The following is a 16,687-nucleotide window of genomic DNA, read 5'->3' as shown; positions in this document are numbered from 1 at the left end:
CCTGGAGGGCTGAGCCAGTCCTGATTCTCATATCTAACTGAGGGTGCTTTGGTCTCTGCTTTTACATAATAATAATAATAAAGATATTGCAATTTGCAATTGCAATATTTATAACAAGTAGAAAAATTCTGTGACAAGGAAAATTTCGAGATAATTTGTAGGCAATTTGCTGATTGTAGAATTAGAAACATAAAACATCATCGACCAAATAGCCAGGCGGGCTGCGCAACATATTTCTTACAGCACCAACACTCGGATTTTATCATTCCGCTCCTCCGTTTCTGGTTTGCCCTTCTCATTAGTCCGTGCTTCGCTTCATTTCCCCGCTGCTATCGCCACCGTCTCCATCGCCGCGGGCAATCATCTTTCCCCAGGTTCTCGTCGCTGCTAACACTGCACTCTTGTGTAGTGATTAAATTTATTTTTTTATTATTAATGGCTGTCATGGTTGCGGCAATATTGATTTTGTCCCCTCTAAATTTCTATTGAGGAAGCCATTAGTATTTAGGAAAGCTTTTCATACATTTGTTGCACTATTTTTTTATTCCAGTGATTTTAGTAGTGAGTATATTTGCCTTCAGTTTGGGATTTAAAAGCCTGTCTTGAAAGACACCTTGGTTCAGAGGACAGCTAACGCTAAAGATGATTAAAGAAGAATGCACTGGTAATTAAGATGTTAAAGAGCATTTGTTGGCTGTGTACGTGTATATTCGATTTTAGAGTTAGCGATACATTTGTAATTGTGGTCGTTAGGAATTCGGTCTTCGCCAGCCATAGTCAGTGACGACGTTGCCCCCATTTACTTAGGGTTTGGAATTGGGAAGGTGGAAGGAGGAGTTGTTTAAGTAGATGTATTTCCCATTATAATTTCTCCATTCTATCATTCACATTCATTTTGCCAAGTATAATTTAGATATCATCTGCTTCCTTTCTTGCAAGCTTAACTGATGTTATCCCTCCTTCTTGTTGCTATTATTTCTCCTTGCTAGTTTTCTAGGGGTCTAGCTCAAGTATTTTGACTCTGTATAACTTTGTTAGTAACAGGAGAACTATGAAACTCAACCCAATAAGTAATCCGTAAATAAGGACAAAATAGTCATCCTCACCTTAAAATGATATTTATGATCTCTGTTTTTTTAAACGTTTTATAACTATGCTCAATATTAGCATGAGCTTTAATGACTATTATCCGTGAATGGTGGTATTAGTAACCTAGTCAGTCCGATTGATGATTGATATCACATATGACTGCAATTGTGATGTTTGAATAGTTAATTTATATGTCTAAGTGTTCCTTCAAACTTGCAATTAGTTATTTTGGTTTATATAGCGTAATTTTTAGCATTTTATTATATTAACCACCTTGATTTATTTGGGCATGTGCTTTTTTAGCATCTCTCACTTAATGCAGTTCAGGGTTGTATAATAGTAGATTGATTGGGCTATTACTGAAAAATTCTTGAATACAGAAGGATAATGGAAATTTGAATAAAAACAATTATTATCTGCTATATGCTGATAGTATTAGAGTGTGAAATCGTGGAAAAATTTCCTTACAAGTCAGTAATAGTCGTAATTGTAGAAATAGTAATCTCTAGTTATGCAGTAATATTCAATAGTTATAATTTATAATTCTCCTAATTATGACTATGTCAAGAAGAAAATAAATTTAACTATGAAGTGTTTTCTTGTGAGGGCTTTCACTGCCTTCTGTTAAATGAAATTGTTGATTGAAGATATATCACATGGATGATGATGCATGATGATGTGTAACATGCGCGGGCACTGGAAAAAAAAAGGGAAGCTTTGGAGGACGCTTAATTTTTGAAAAGAAGGTCCTATAATTTTGTTTGCTTTTAGATTTTTAGATTGTAGAAGAATGTGAGGAACTTTTGTATTTATTATGTTGATATTTTGTTGATGTTTTCATGACATTCTTGTATTACTCATATGAAGTCATGAACTAGTTAATGGTTGAATAGAATCTCCCGCTTCCCTCTCACTTTGCTTATATTATTGCATAGACCATGTAAATTTGTTGTTGATACCATAGTTTTTCTCCATACATGCCACACAATCTGTTTGGGGGTTGCTTTTGAAACTTCCATTATGTTGAAATGTGCTTGTTCACTAATGTTTTCCCTTGTCTATTGGCAGGATTGTGATTTTTTATAATTTGTTTCGATCACTGAAGATGAGCAGATCTGAACGTTTGAAGAAGCATGGAAAAAGTAATAAGCTTTCTGGTGATAAATATGATGAAGAGGGTGTAGAGAGTGCAGCTCGGACCAGGCCACTCAGTCTTGAAGAGATTTTACTTAGAAGAAAAAACAAAGAATTACTTGAAAAAGTAAAAGACTCTGCAAAGGAAGCTTGGAATGTATCACATGGAACTTCTGAGAATACTACTGATTATTTTGAGTCAGGGAGGGGTTATAAATGTGACAAAACCTTATCGTCCATTGTGGAAAAGCATGCCTTGGAGGAACCAGAGAAGTTAAGTTCTAGAAAGAAGGCTGAAAGCACTTCTAGAAAGGAATATAATTTAGCTGGTGCGAAAGACAGAGGAGGTTATGATTCAGAAACCAAACTATGTGCTGATTTAAGTAATATGGGCTGGATAAATAAAAATAGTAAAACTAGCAGAGAGATGCATAGTAGAAGGAAAAATGATGGAAGGGTGATTGATAATTCTGAGCATGAAGCTGAAAACAAACGAATAAGGAATTCAACTAGTAGGGATAAATATTTAGAAATAGATAGGGAAAGATCTCAAAGGAAAGTAAAGAAGATGTATCGTACTGTAGATGATGAAAGTCCTAGGGAATATAAAACTGAAAGGAATCGTAATGAAGATACATATGATCATGGGAAAAGGAAAAAGTGGTCAAGTGATCATTCTGAAAATGTAGTTGAAAAGAAGCATCATTTAGATATAGGCAGTAAGGATAGACATCCAGAGGGTAGAGGAAAATATGGAAGAAAATCCAAGAGCAAATATGAAACTGTAGATGAAGATAAGGTCCAAGATAGGAGTGCTGCAAGGAAGCACTCTCTGGGGAAAAATCCTGATCCTGAGGATGGGGAAAAGAAGGAGAGGGAGGAATCAGTAAAGTCACATTATGAAGAAGCAAGGGCAAAGAGGACATGGTTGGGAAGGCAAGAACATGATGAAAGAACAATGTCTCTAGATCTTTCACCTAGGGCACAAAGACGCACTTATGATGGAGAGCATAAAGATTTGCCTGCACATTCTCTAAAGAACAGTTCTAGAAGATCACATTCTGATGCCGATAAAGGTAGAGGAGCAACTAATCGTTCAAGAAGTCACCATCATCGACATGGTGGGTCTATAACCGGACTTGGTGGCTATTCACCAAGGAAGAGAAAAACCGAGGCTGCTGTCAGGACTCCTTCTCCATCGAAGCATTCTTTGGAGAAGAAAAGAGCTGGATGGGATCTTCCCCCTCAGGGGACTGAGAAATCTTCATCCTTTAAAGTGTCAAATGTTACAATATCATCAGCCATACATAATGTGGCTGCTGCAACTTCAGTGGATCCAGTCATTGTGAAGCCTTCTGTGTCTCATCTGAATGATTCATCAACAGGGAAGAACACTGACATTGATTCTGTCCAACTGACACAGGCTACCCGGCCTATGAGAAGGCTTTATCTAGAGAATCTACCTGACTCTGCTTCTGAGAAAGCTGTGATGGAGTCTCTCAATAACCTGTTGCTCTCTGCAGGAGTAAACCTTATCCAAGGAGCCCAGCCATGTATTAGCTGCATTGTGAGTTCAGAGATAGCAAATGTGTAATGTGTACATTTAAATTTTTATGCTCAAAGCAATGCTTTTGAGGTTATCCTTTTATGTCTTTACTGCAGTTGCACAAAGATAAGGGCCAAGCACTTGTGGAATTTATTACAGCTGAGGATGCTTCAGCAGCTCTTTCTTTTGATGGAAGTACAATTTTTGGTTCCACTGTCAAAATTAGACGCCCCAAAGACTTTGTTGAAGTTGCTGTAAGAACAAAATTCTTACCCATCCCTGAATACTTTTTTTAATCCTTGCTTATATGGTTGCCTCTTTAATTCATGTCTATAAAACATGCATAATTTGAATTAGATGTTTGGATGTTGGAATAAACTTGGGTGTTCCTGGAATATGGTTGTCTCTCTGTATATCTGTTGAATTTCAAGTATGACACTGTTCTCGCACTACATATTTTTTATCTTTATGTACAGAAAGGCTATCTCTCTATCTCTCTCTCTCTTAAATCCATTAACGTTTTATGAATTTCTTAATTTGCTTTATATATCCTTGTTTGGTGTAATATTTTTGTATGTCCAACAAAACCACAAGCCAATTAAGGTTATTTACATACTGGTATCATTATATGATTTACTTGTTATGATGAACATAATTCCTTGTAAAGAAGATTCTCTTTCTTTACGAGTACTTGTGGCATAAGTCTATTATTCTCTTGATTGTCATATAAGTGGATTAATATAATAACCATTTGATATGAATGTTTTGCTTTTGTCTTCATGAAAATAAAATATTTATGTATGATATTATTTGTACTGCGTCTACCAAATTTTAATATATGATCATAAACATTTTAAGCATTCAAACAAAATATTTTAGATGAAAATTATCTAACCTTCTATCTCATTTTTCTGCAAGTGTTTCAAATGGCTCTCCCTCTCTCTCTCAGAGTAGTTTGGTTTGCTTAATTTTGTTTTAATGGTCATGATTTTCATGAATTTATCAATGAAAAGTTTATGAGTTCTAGTTATTGTGAAAGTGCATTCTTCTATATTCATAACAAGTAGGTAGCATGGCATGAATTCAATTTCTTCTCTTTGTTTTAATTGATCTTTTCTATATTGTAGTTTGATTTGCTTATTTTTGTTTTAATTGATCTTTTTTATCTTTTAGTGTGGTTTGCATATTATGCTTGTAAGATTTTATCATCTTTGAGCTCAAAACAATATATTCAGATCTGAGCAACATGATATATTCTGATAAATAATTACTCTTTCAACAGTCCTTGAATCCATATTGAAGATCTATTCTAGGCAAGATCCATGACCTCACCTAGTAGGATAAGGTTTATTGTTGTTGCTGCATAATCACAACCATCACAAAAATAAGCAAAACAAATTATGAAATAAAAATTCTCAATTCAAATTAGGTATAGAAACCATTGGGTGCCATCAACTGTTTAACAGAAAGGCATAATTAAGTCGAGCTGACCGAAGTTTTAGCATGGTCAGGTTTGTTCATTAAAAATGAGCAACCTTAGTGGGGCAAAAATCATGATTTGTAAAATGAGCTGAGCCTGTGTAGTTTTAATATGGTACTATGAATATAAATATGATACAAACGTGTTTGCATGTATATAAACTGAACTTAAAAAAGGGGAAAATTCCAAAAAAATGACTGTTAAATTTCAAAATTTTAAATCTGTATTGGTTACTATACTTGTAAAGAAAATGACTACATTCGAAAAGCAAATGACAGTACATTTTTGTGGTAATTCCTGACTTGGAATTTTGAAATTCAACAGTCATTTTTTTAGAATTTTTCCTAAAGAAATTGTGAATTTCTATATTTCTAATGTGTGAAGGAAATAATAAAATAATCTTTTAATGATGATAGTTTTCATAAAATCATACATACACAGTACATAGTACATGCTCATGTATATATATACAATATAATTTTATTACTTGATATTATATTTGCGTTGCTTGTGAAGTGAACAAAATTAAATTTTCAAGTTCAATTTGATTAAGTAAATGAGTTTAATATACTATTCAAGCTCTGTACTTCAAGTAAATGAGCTTAGCCAAACTTGATCTTTAAATGAGGTGAACTCAGCAGTTTGCAAAAAATTCAGCTCCAAACTTGAGCTTTTAATGAGATGAATTGTGTAGTTATCACAGTATTATTCATTTACGTCCAAGTTATGAAATGTGATGTTGAAGCCCACATTTATGGTCTGTTTTGGGATACTTTAGAATGATTTCCACTCCTCTATTTCAACATCACTCAAATCTTAAGTAACTCATCCTTGTAGACTAAGTGTTCTGTTTGGAACTTGGTATTTTTGATTATTTCAATACTATGTTTGAATATCTTTTTGGATTCTCTTATTTTCTCATTTATTTAAACTTATCCATGAAAATCTGCCATATGAAAGTTGTCCACTTGTGGAAAGCACAATATTTGATGATATTTAAGATATGCAAATCGCTTTGTCTTTGAAGCTTCTCACAAATTAGGGTTGGAGACTTGGGTTTTTTTTTTTTTTTCCAAGTGAATTTTCATATAATTAGGTGTAGTTAGCATAGAATCATTAGGCAGACTTATAGGGATGGATAATAATAATTAGCTGTCATTGTTGGCATTGAATCTGCGGGAGCCTTTTATTGTGTAATTAGGCTCTCGATGTTATTAAAATATACAACAAAAGTATTCTTCCATCCTCTGGTCAATAGATTTTTGTCTGGGCTGGTCAGGGTTGCTGGGTGACAGTCAGAACTGAGAAAACCCAGACTGGCCTGTTGTATTACATATTTAAGGGGAAAAAATTTTGAACATTCATTGTCAGCATCTTCTACCCTTTTCTTTGTGTTTATTGCAGCACTATCCTTGCTCACTGTTCTATCTTGGTCAATTTGGGTTTAAGAAGGATCTTGATGCAAAATGGTGTCAGATCTGTGGCACTTTGCTTCTCCGTTCATTGTTATTCCTGTGGCCCTTTTTAGCATACATGCCAACAGGGTCCATGAGTTCATGTTCTGTGTAAATTGTAGCATCGACAGGCTCCTTAAATTAGTGGTCAGGCATTTGATGTACTTGAATTTGTAAAAATTTTGATTCGCGAGGATTTGATTAGATTTGGGAAAACTTGAACCATGCTCATGAAACGTGGGAGTGCACAAAGCAACAAGCTTGAAGCTTCCCCAGTTGGACAAGCAATGCTGTTTCTCTATGGAGCCTTATAAAATTTTGGTGAGGTAGGTGGTGAGAAAAGGAGACCTGCCTCATGCATGAGTTCTCATCCAGTGTAAACATGCCAACTTGAGGTTGCCACTTGGGAAGCATTGCCTGCAGCTTCTACCTCTGAACTTTTAAATAAAGGTGAAATAGGATATTAAAATTCTGGGGTTAGTTGCTTCAAATTAGGGGCAGTATGTTGAGGAGTTGGATTCTTAACTACCCAACTAGGATCTAGCTCTGTGTGCGTGTGTGACACACACAGAGAGAGAGAGAGCGAGAGAGAGAGAGAGAGAGAGAGAGTGATTTTGAGGTTTTAGGACTCTATTGGTATGTACAAATCATTGTTTTCATTTGTACTAGACGTTCCGCAAGAATTGGATCTTGTCTTGTATGCTTGGGTTTATAAGTTTATCATGTGAGTTAGGTGGTTAATATCATATTTTCTTAACAAATAAATGTTTCTAAAGGGGACAATCTCTCTATGGTGGAAATTAGTAATTACTAATTACATGTATAAATGGAAAAGTTGTCATTTTCTACTATTACTACTTTCTTTAAGTTGAATATATTTTTCTGTTTTGGATTTTGGATGCTATCCAAGGCATTTAAATGTTTAGTTAATTTTTCATGCAACTTTGGCAATTTGACTTGGGGAAGAAGACAATCAAATACCTAGACATTGCTAAATGACAAATCAATGGGGTGAATTTTAAAATCTCAATTCAGACCCCATGTATTATTTTTGGAATTTTTAAAGGTAGAATTGCAGTGAAGTTCCATGGAAGGAACATAATTACTAAAAATATCCCATTCGCAATAGAGCAGCTTATATTGACAAATTGTAGAGTAGGGAATGAAAATTGCTCACTTGTCATTGGGACTTCCTGGTAATTATTTTATTTCTTTGCGACTTCATTATAATCCTCCCATTTTTAAATCTTGCAGAATGACTCAAATGCCCTTCACTATTTTTTTCCTTTCTTTTCCCTAAGAATGTCACCTTAACACCTAGTCGATTTTTGGTCACTGAAGCTTCGACGCCATGTCAATAGAGTTCCAGCAACTGATCGGTGCTCTGATGACTACTCTTATGCAACTATTGACTATTCTTATTTAGCTATTAATTATATTTGTTTCTAAAACTCCGATGACTATTCTAGTGTTGTGGTTGACTATTTTTGTTTTTAGAATTTTAGAGACTACTCTTGTTAGTTATTGACTACTCTAGTTTCTCTATTGTTTACTTTTGTTTCAAGAAATTAAAAAAATGTATCAAGTGTTGTTGGAGATCTAGTAACTACTTTTGTTTAGTTATTTACTACTCTTGTGCAGTTAATAGCCATACAAGAGTAATTATTGGAACTTAGTGTAAGTAGTCACTAGCGAAACTAGTGTAGTCAGTAGCTAAATAAAAATAGTCATTGGGAATACAAGGGCAATGTTGTTATTTCACAGAACTTAAAAATTTCAAAATAATACTAGAGGTTCAATTTGGGATTTTGGAATTCACCCAGCCTAATTTGTCTTTTAGCATTTTTGAGGGTTTTTTTGGTGTCCTTTTCCCTTTGACCTGCCTAATCTTTTTTCCAAAATTGTGTTTTCTTCCCCGTTATGCATGCTTGTCTCATGCTGATACACTATCACATTAGTAAAATCTGTCTCATGCTTTTGGAAGTGATTATTTTTTGCCTACAACTATCTTCCTCGTGGAATGTCTGTTACATGCTTCTGTTCGTTTACTTAATTGCTGAAATACCATAAGCGAGTTTGATTGGTCATTTAATGTTATGGAGTTTGTTATTATTACAGAATATTTGCATTTGTTGAAAAGATTAGAAAATTTTTCTATTTATTTAGTTGATCCTTGCATAGGATCTTGGAATTTCAGTCCTTTTCGTTGTGGTATTTGTTTCTTTCATACTTTAATCTTTTCTAGGATAGTTTTCTACTATCTTGTATATAGAATCAGTACAACCTTTCTTACGAAATAATCAGAATCACTTTTTCTCTCCAAATTTATCATTTAATGCTCTGAAAATGCTAGTGACTGATTGATTGGAAGAAATACTTCTACTGAAACATCATGTCTTTCCCATTGATTTTTAACCATAGTTCTTAGCTTTTAGGATTATGCGGTATTCTTCTACAAATGAGATAATATGCAACGTGATAATGGCCTTCTTGCCATATTCTGTCTATAAACTTCAAAAATTAAGTCCCTTAGGGAACTGCTGCGTTAGTTGGATAACATTGTGCCTAAGAAATATTTTATCCCTCAACGTATTTTTTCATGCACTAGATGTTTTTAAGACTACCTTATTGACAGTGACAGATATAGGCCCCGTCAACTGGAGCCTTGGATAGATTTAGTGTGACAATTAAGCCTAAGTTTGGCAATTGTCTTATCAATGAATATTATTATGCTTGTAAAGTTGTCTTTAACTCTTTAAAACTCAGAACTGTATTCATGACATTTTCTAAGATCATGGGTTTCTTGGACTTTATTTGAAAGATGAATACAGCTTTGATGCTAGAAACTGATTCTGTAACTTCATGAGCTTTATATTTCACCTGGAAAGATCTTGTTCCATTATGTGAGATATTTTCTAACTCCTGTATTGAAATCTTTAAATAGGATTTTTATATGGGTATATCGTTATACACAATTGGGATGATGATGAAGCTGGCTCCTTATTAGGGAAGACTTCCTGGTGTAATGACATGTCTGATGCTTTAGCAGCCTTTTATCTGGCAAATGTTTCAGGGTTATTTGTTGCATGCTGCTCTGATGGTGCTATTTATGATCTGATGATTTGTTTGTTATATCAAGTTAAGCATGTAAGTGATGAGATATAACTTCACTCTTTGTTATCTCTCTCTCAGTGCGTCTGCTTTCTGTTTTCCCCTGTGGTCCTTCTTCCCTTGTCTAATTTTAGTGCATGCTGACAACTTATCTCCTAATATTAATGGGGCGAGGTGCATCCATTAAATATCTCTCAGCATGGCACAAATAACCTTGTTGGAAAAGAAGCCATGTTGATTTTGGAGTCATGTTCACACATCTACCTGAATGGTTCTGTTCTTCAAATTGCATGGCTTAAGCTTATAAAGTATGTGCTGAATAGAATGATATCATCATCATCTTCTTCTTCTAAAAACAATTTAATAATTGAAAGAAATACATTAAGGAGGACAAGTAATCTTCATTAAGAATGTGGAAAACAACAGATAAAAGTAAACCAATAGTAGTTAAGAAGTTTTTATAACCCCCGTTTTAAATTCATAATCTCTTGAAACCTCAAGAAGAACCATTTGCTAAAACCCAAATGGAAGCGAAAATTAAAGACTATCCCAAGAATATTAAAGATCTGACAGAAGGAGCTTCTGATTAAGTCCTCTTGCATCCTCATTCTAGTATATTGCACCACGCAGACTCTTCCTTTGGACTTTATTTTCCATATTGCACCCTGTAGATGAGCTCTGAAATTCATATTCTATTGGTTGAATGAGTATGTAAAATATACATAGAAGGATGAGGGAGAGGGAATCGCACAAACTGATGAAGATTAGAAAAGATATGCCAAATATCTACCCAATATTTACTCTCTGCAAATCTGCCTAATTACAACAAATATCATTTATTTATTTACTTACATGGTCAACCACAAACCCAAAACACTTGAATTAGTTCAAAAATGATCCAAATTTGGCGGCCAAAACTACTACTTTCTGAAGATGACAAATTATTCCATATATTCCATGCTACATCACAGTGCAAGAATAAATAACTGTTTACTTGAAACTACTACAAGAGGTTACAATGACAACTGGTGGAATACTTAGTCTTCTGTATTTTGCTGTTTGCTGCTTCCTGTTGGTCATGAAGAAGTTTATGTGTTTGTTAGCTTTCTGTATGGAGAGAAAATTCGTTAGCTTTGTGGCTGAGTCTTAGATGTTTTTCCCCATCGTGTGTGTGGAGAGACAACCAATATTTTTCCATGCAATCAGATGCCTTGTGATTATGTTGTAAAATGTATTTCCTTTGGTTGAAATGATTGGAGAAGCTGAATAGTATTTCTTGAAATTTATCATGCTTTATAATTATCTTTAGCTAAATCAACTAAATTTATATATAGAACTTTCAAGTGTTTTGACTTTTGAACATATTTCTTGGAATTAGATGCCGTGTTAGTTGTTAGGATTATAACTGCTTTTGGCAGATTGGAATCACAATACTGTTTAGTTTCCCCTGATAATAGCTAAGCCGTATTTATTTGCATAGGATATTGATTTGTCTATTTTAACAGCAGTCTTTGAGTTATGTATATTATTTGAACGGGCAATTGCTGTTATTAGACATGTTCTGAATTTAGGCTAAGCTATTTATTTATTTCAATTTATCTGTCAAATTACTTGTTTGAGAAGCTATTTGCAGAATTTTGAATGGTTCCTAATTTTTTTGTTTAGTAATAACTTCTTGCTATTGTTTTGCTGAATTCTTTATTGCTTGATTGCTGAGTTTGTTTCCAAGTTACTTTGATCTTTACGTTTCATGATCTGCTTTAGAATTTTCATTCTAAAAGTCAAGGTTATTGTTGGTACAACTAATGCGTTTTGCAAGCTTGTCAATTCTGAGTTGTATTCTGGTTATCATCCATGTAGCAGGTTTTCAGACAGTTAATATTTTCATGCAGACTGATGACCTAGAGAGATCTGTGGATGCTGATGTTACAAATACAATTAGTGATATTGTAATTGATTCACCGGATAAGGTACGTGATAGAATTAAGTGCAAGTATTTGGCCACGTTTATATTCTTGGATCTGTTGGAATTAACTTTAAATGCCAGGTATTTTTAGTCCCACAATATATGGATTACGTGCTGTATGATCTTTAACTTATTGTGATTACAGTACCGTATATTGTATATAATGCTTTCTATAGCAATCTTTCTCTTTCATTAATTTATTTAGTATGCATGTGAAGCACCTTATAGATGATAAGTTTATCTCTGCTATAAACCTCAAGTTTATAGTAGTTATTTTATCCTCGGTTGAATTACTCTCTTTCTTTATCTGAACGTTGTAGCTTTTGAAGTGGTATCATCAGTGTCATTTAGGGATGAATGACAGAGGGAGTGGATTCGCTTAAAATTAAATTAAAAAAAAAGAAGAAGATAAACAGATCAGAGATTAAAGGAGCTTTCTATATATTGAAGGGGGTTTTCTGCTAAGGTTATTGTGATACAAAGCCGGAGGATACTTCATTGCAACTCTCAGGCTCCAAGAAGCAAGAGTGCAAATCAGTGTCTTCTTCTTTACTTCCATTGCTTTACTTTATTGGAGACACTGGTGATGCACTCTTTCCTAAAATTAAGAAGCTCATTGGCTGGGCCTAAGTAAAACGTGGGGGCAGATGTCTGTAATATTTTCAATATGGTGTCTGCCATAGTTGATGGCTGCCATGGTTACTGTGGCAACGATATTGAGGCTGCCATACCTAGGGAATTTTGCTGGGGAAGCCCATGAGTTGGCATGTCATTCTTTCATTGACAACTTTGTTCTTGGTAGCATGTTATATTGCAGAGAAAATCTGGGCAGTGTGCTTTTGACTGGAACAGAAAGAAATAGCTAGGAAAAATTAACTAAATGAGTCTAGTTACGAGAAACACACGTCAAAACCTTAATGGGCTCTTTCTGCCACTGCCAAGAGCAATTAAATTTGTGCTTCTAGCTTCTATCATTAACTTATTTCTCATTTAAAATTTTTCTGCTTTGTTACTTGGTCTAAATTAACCATCTTTGTAAATTACTGTTGTAATATGTTTATCTAATTATTTAATCTTCTAATGTTGATGTAGATCTTCATTGGTGGAATTTCAAAGCATCTTTCATCCGAGATGGTATGGTTTTAGGAGTTCTATTTTGAGCAAACTTTATTCTTCACTGATCGTTTGGTTTCTTTTTGTACAATTGGTTATACTCGTAGTAACCAAATATACTTCTCCCACCTTTCTCATGATGATAACTTATTTTTCAAACTTCTCCAGCTTATGGAAATTGCGGGTGCATTTGGGTCTTTGAAGGCTTATCGCTTTGGGGCTGAAGACACTGATGAACATTGTGCTTTTCTTGAGGTAAGGAATTTATTTTTGCCCCTAATCATATATTGTATGATGGGAACTACTGCAATTCTGTCTGAGGCCAGGGGTGATCACCACCATGAATGGCCTGAAGTGACACAGGTTGTCTCATGTGGTTGAATCTGTGCGGAGGCTCGTGGATCTTGCAATTTTGGTACTTTTACTAGTTAATCCCTGATTAAAGCACTCGATTCCCAAAGGTTATGAAGGCTTGAGTGAGTTTTAATATAAGTTGTATCCTTAGGAGATCAATTGCCTAGCGCATGAGTTGCATTGCCAGTGCAATCGGCATCCTTACTCTTCCTTTGTAATCTATGGTTATGAAGGCTAAATTTGGTTTTGTTCTTCTCGTGTTATTTTCCTTTACCTCATCCCTTTTTTTCTTCTGGTCATCAGTATATAGACCACTCTGTTACTCTGAAAGCTTGTGCGGGTCTAAATGGTTTAAAGTTGGCTGGCAAGGTGCTAACAGTTGTTCAGGCTATGCCTAATGCCTCTCCCTTGGTAATTTCACCACTCGCTCTTCTTGCCTAATTGCCAATTCTTGTTTTCTTCGTTTACATTGAACTTTTGCAATAGTTGTTTCCTAAACCTGGAGATGAGTGTCTGACCCCAACATTTATGCCAGGAAAATGATGGACAACCGCAATCCTATCGGATTCCAAATCATGCAAAGCCACTACTCTGCAAGCCAAGTGAGGTTTTGAAGATCAAAGATGTGGTATACAATATTTTCTTCCTATTTTTTGAGTTATTTGATTATTTGGTTCAGTTCCTTCCATTTTGTTTCCTTAACGTTTCTTAATCAATTAGTTTATACCTCTTGAATTTGGTCCCTCCCTAAACAAAAGGCAAGGGACCAAATTGATAGAACAAGAATTTTTTATTGACCCAAGTGACAGTTGCGTCTAGTGGTGGGGAGGTGATTCTTTCATTGTAACAGTTTACACTGAAATTTCACTACACGGAAGTGTTTAGTTTCAATATGGGATAATTTGAACCTGTGTTTCATCTCATTTAAATCCTGGTATTTTACACTTAATGGGGTGTAAATGATTGTTTGGGCCCTATCCTTTCTTTGTGAAATATGTGTTTTTATTAGCAGTAGATTTAAACTGGTCATTTTGATGGTTATTTCTGCTTGTATATAAATAGTTCGCCACGGAAGCTCTCTCTTCTATGTCTAGTGTGGAAATTGAAGAAATTTTGGAGGATGTACGATTGGAATGTGCAAGGTTCGAAATAATTTTCCTTTGAATTGATTCATCGTATTAAAATGTTAGGATAAATTACTCTTCTCTCCCCTCAATGGTGTTCAAATTATGCAGCCCAATCTGTTTTGAAAACATTCACAACCTTCCCGTGGAACCAAAAGATGGCCAAAAGAATCTTGAAAACAATATTGATTTTCTTTTTTTAAACATAGAACATGAAATGCCAATAGAAGGTGGTGCAGTTGTTGGTATAGTTAGTAAGGTGTTGAGTCATAGTCCATAAGGTCACAAGTGTTTTGTGAATGTTTTATTTTTAAACTACTTATTTGCTTTAACAAATGATTTTATGACTTGATGAATTTACATATTTAATATTTTCTATATTATGTAAGTAATAAATATAAGATATCGTGCTCAAAATAGGTGTAATCATTATGCTTCGCTGAGTAACTCAAATATAGCCCATCTTTTGGTTTCCAAAGTGCGATGTGTAATTTTTCAGAGGGTTATGAAATTTGAACATCTATGAGGTGAAGGGAGAATGATTTATCCAAAAAATTATTATTGTATTGTTTTTTATACTTCTGCTGTTTCAGATTTGGGACTGTGAGATCGATTAATGTCGTCAAGCATAGCAGTGACCAGAATCAAGCAGCTGAGTCAGAAAAACGTGAAGCTATCAATGATATGAGATCTAATGGTGCTTCTCAAGATTGTGAGTGTGATAACAAGAATCACGGATCTGAGATGGCTGCTTACCTGGGAGCCGATTCCACAACAAATGGAGTGGAGTGTGATCATGGCAATAAGGAGATCCGAGAAGATAATTCTGGTGGTGGCGCTGATGTTGATGAGCTCACTGATCAATTTTCTGAGAGTAAATCATGTCAGGTAGAAAACTTTGGGAGTGATGCATCAGTAGAAGGCGTGGAAAATAAGAGCATACCCAATGTTATGAGCCAAGAATGCTATGATCATCACAATATATACAAAGGAGAGTCAGAATTGCTTGATAACATGGCTGCTGATGATATCAGCATAAATGTTGAAAACAAGTCGGTGGCTAACAGCACCATTGTAGACTTGAGTGATCCTAATGCCAGTTTAGGCCCAGAATTAGACGGTGCCAAAGAGGTGAGAAGTAATGAAGACTTAAGTGATCCTAATGCCAGTTTAGGACCGGAATTAGACGGTGCCAAAGAGGTGAGAAGTAATGAAAACATAAGTGATCCTAATGCCTGTTTAGGAACAGATTTGGGTGTTGCAGATGAGGTGAAAAATAATAAAGATGAAGTTGCTGATCATATCTTTGAACCAGGCTGTGTTTTTGTGGAGTTTCGAAGAACTGAAGCATGTTGCAAGGCAGCATATTGTCTCCATGGACGTTTCTTTGATGGCAGAATGGTGACAGTGGAATATGTTGCTCTCAGTTTATACAATGCTAGGTTTACAAAGTGAGAATTTTGGCAATCAGAATGGTGAAAATTTCCATGCAGGTTCTGATATCATTACGTCAGTTTTTATCCGTTCAGTCTGGGTATTGCTTTTCAGCGGTATTGAAGTACCCTCGTGAGGGCATTAAATTGCTGTATTAGGCCACTAGTGTGTTGTTTTAACAGTGGCACTGGAGTTGACAGAATGCTTCCTAACTAACAGGAATGAAACAGCCAAGCTATCTGGAGATTTTAGGTCCTATTTGGAGAGATCAACCCTGTTTCAGGTTGTGCCGCGGGCTTTACATTGTTGTATGCCTAGATAGGTAGTATTTGGTCCATTTATATTGACCAGCAACCCTGCATTATCTAATATCATTCAAACTTAATAGCCCGAGCCCGAGACTATACTCGTTATAGCTGGGGATGGTTTTCAAAATCCCTTTTTTTTTTTTCCCAATTAAAATAAAGGTTATGCATCCAAGACCAAGAGCGTGACGTTTGTGTGTTATATTTTAATCACTATTATCGAATAGTAATTATTTTCTATATTATTTTTATGTAGGAGTACAAGAGATATTTTGCATTTACAATTTTTGTATTTCATCTTTTTCCTTGTCACAAATATTTAAAAAGTAAGGCGAAGCATGGAGAAACAAAAACCAAAATGCGATAGTAACAAATTCCAAACTTAAAACAAGTAATGCATGAATTGAAGTTATATAAATATTAAAATTAGCATAGAGGAAAACTTTCGGATGGATATTAATTTGTTTGTTAAGTGAATGGCAATTTGAGAATCCAGAAAATTATGAAGACTTGTATTTTAAGGTTGAATGATATTAGAAAAGTTGAAAGGGGAAAAAAAATGAGAAAAATAAGTTTT

At 34.8% G+C, this 16,687-nt stretch overlaps 1 protein-coding gene across 1 annotated transcript; it reads left to right on the top strand.

Annotated features, from left to right (window-relative positions):
• Positions 1–201: 201 nt before the first annotated feature.
• LOC114718364 (uncharacterized) lies at positions 202–16,010 on the top strand. The gene is made up of 10 exons (XM_028903665.1): positions 202–374; positions 2,158–3,790; positions 3,886–4,023; positions 11,707–11,784; positions 12,873–12,914; positions 13,062–13,148; positions 13,551–13,658; positions 13,783–13,875; positions 14,310–14,389; positions 14,965–16,010. The coding sequence occupies exons 2-10, from the start codon at positions 2,195–2,197 to the stop codon at positions 15,824–15,826; spliced, it is 3,084 nt and encodes a 1,027-aa protein (XP_028759498.1). The 5' UTR covers positions 202–374; positions 2,158–2,194; the 3' UTR covers positions 15,827–16,010.
• Positions 16,011–16,687: the final 677 nt, after the last annotated feature.

This window comes from Neltuma alba, unplaced genomic scaffold (assembly GCF_004799145.2).
Source record: "Neltuma alba isolate B1F8T4 unplaced genomic scaffold, ASM479914v2 tig00011838_pilon, whole genome shotgun sequence".
Classification (NCBI taxonomy): Eukaryota; Viridiplantae; Streptophyta; class Magnoliopsida; order Fabales; family Fabaceae; genus Neltuma; species Neltuma alba.
The sequence above is the reverse complement of the archived record's forward strand: the minus strand, read 5'-3'. Positions and strand labels throughout refer to the sequence as shown.

Coding starts and splice junctions, on each gene's coding strand:
- LOC114718364 (XM_028903665.1), top strand. CDS start 2,195: ATGAGCAGATCTGAACGTTTGAAGAAGCATGGAAAAAGTAATAAGCTT. Junction 12,915..13,061: donor AGCATCTTTCATCCGAGATG/GTATGGTTTTAG, acceptor AAACTTCTCCAG/CTTATGGAAATTGCGGGTGC. Junction 13,659..13,782: donor TGCCTAATGCCTCTCCCTTG/GTAATTTCACCA, acceptor CATTTATGCCAG/GAAAATGATGGACAACCGCA.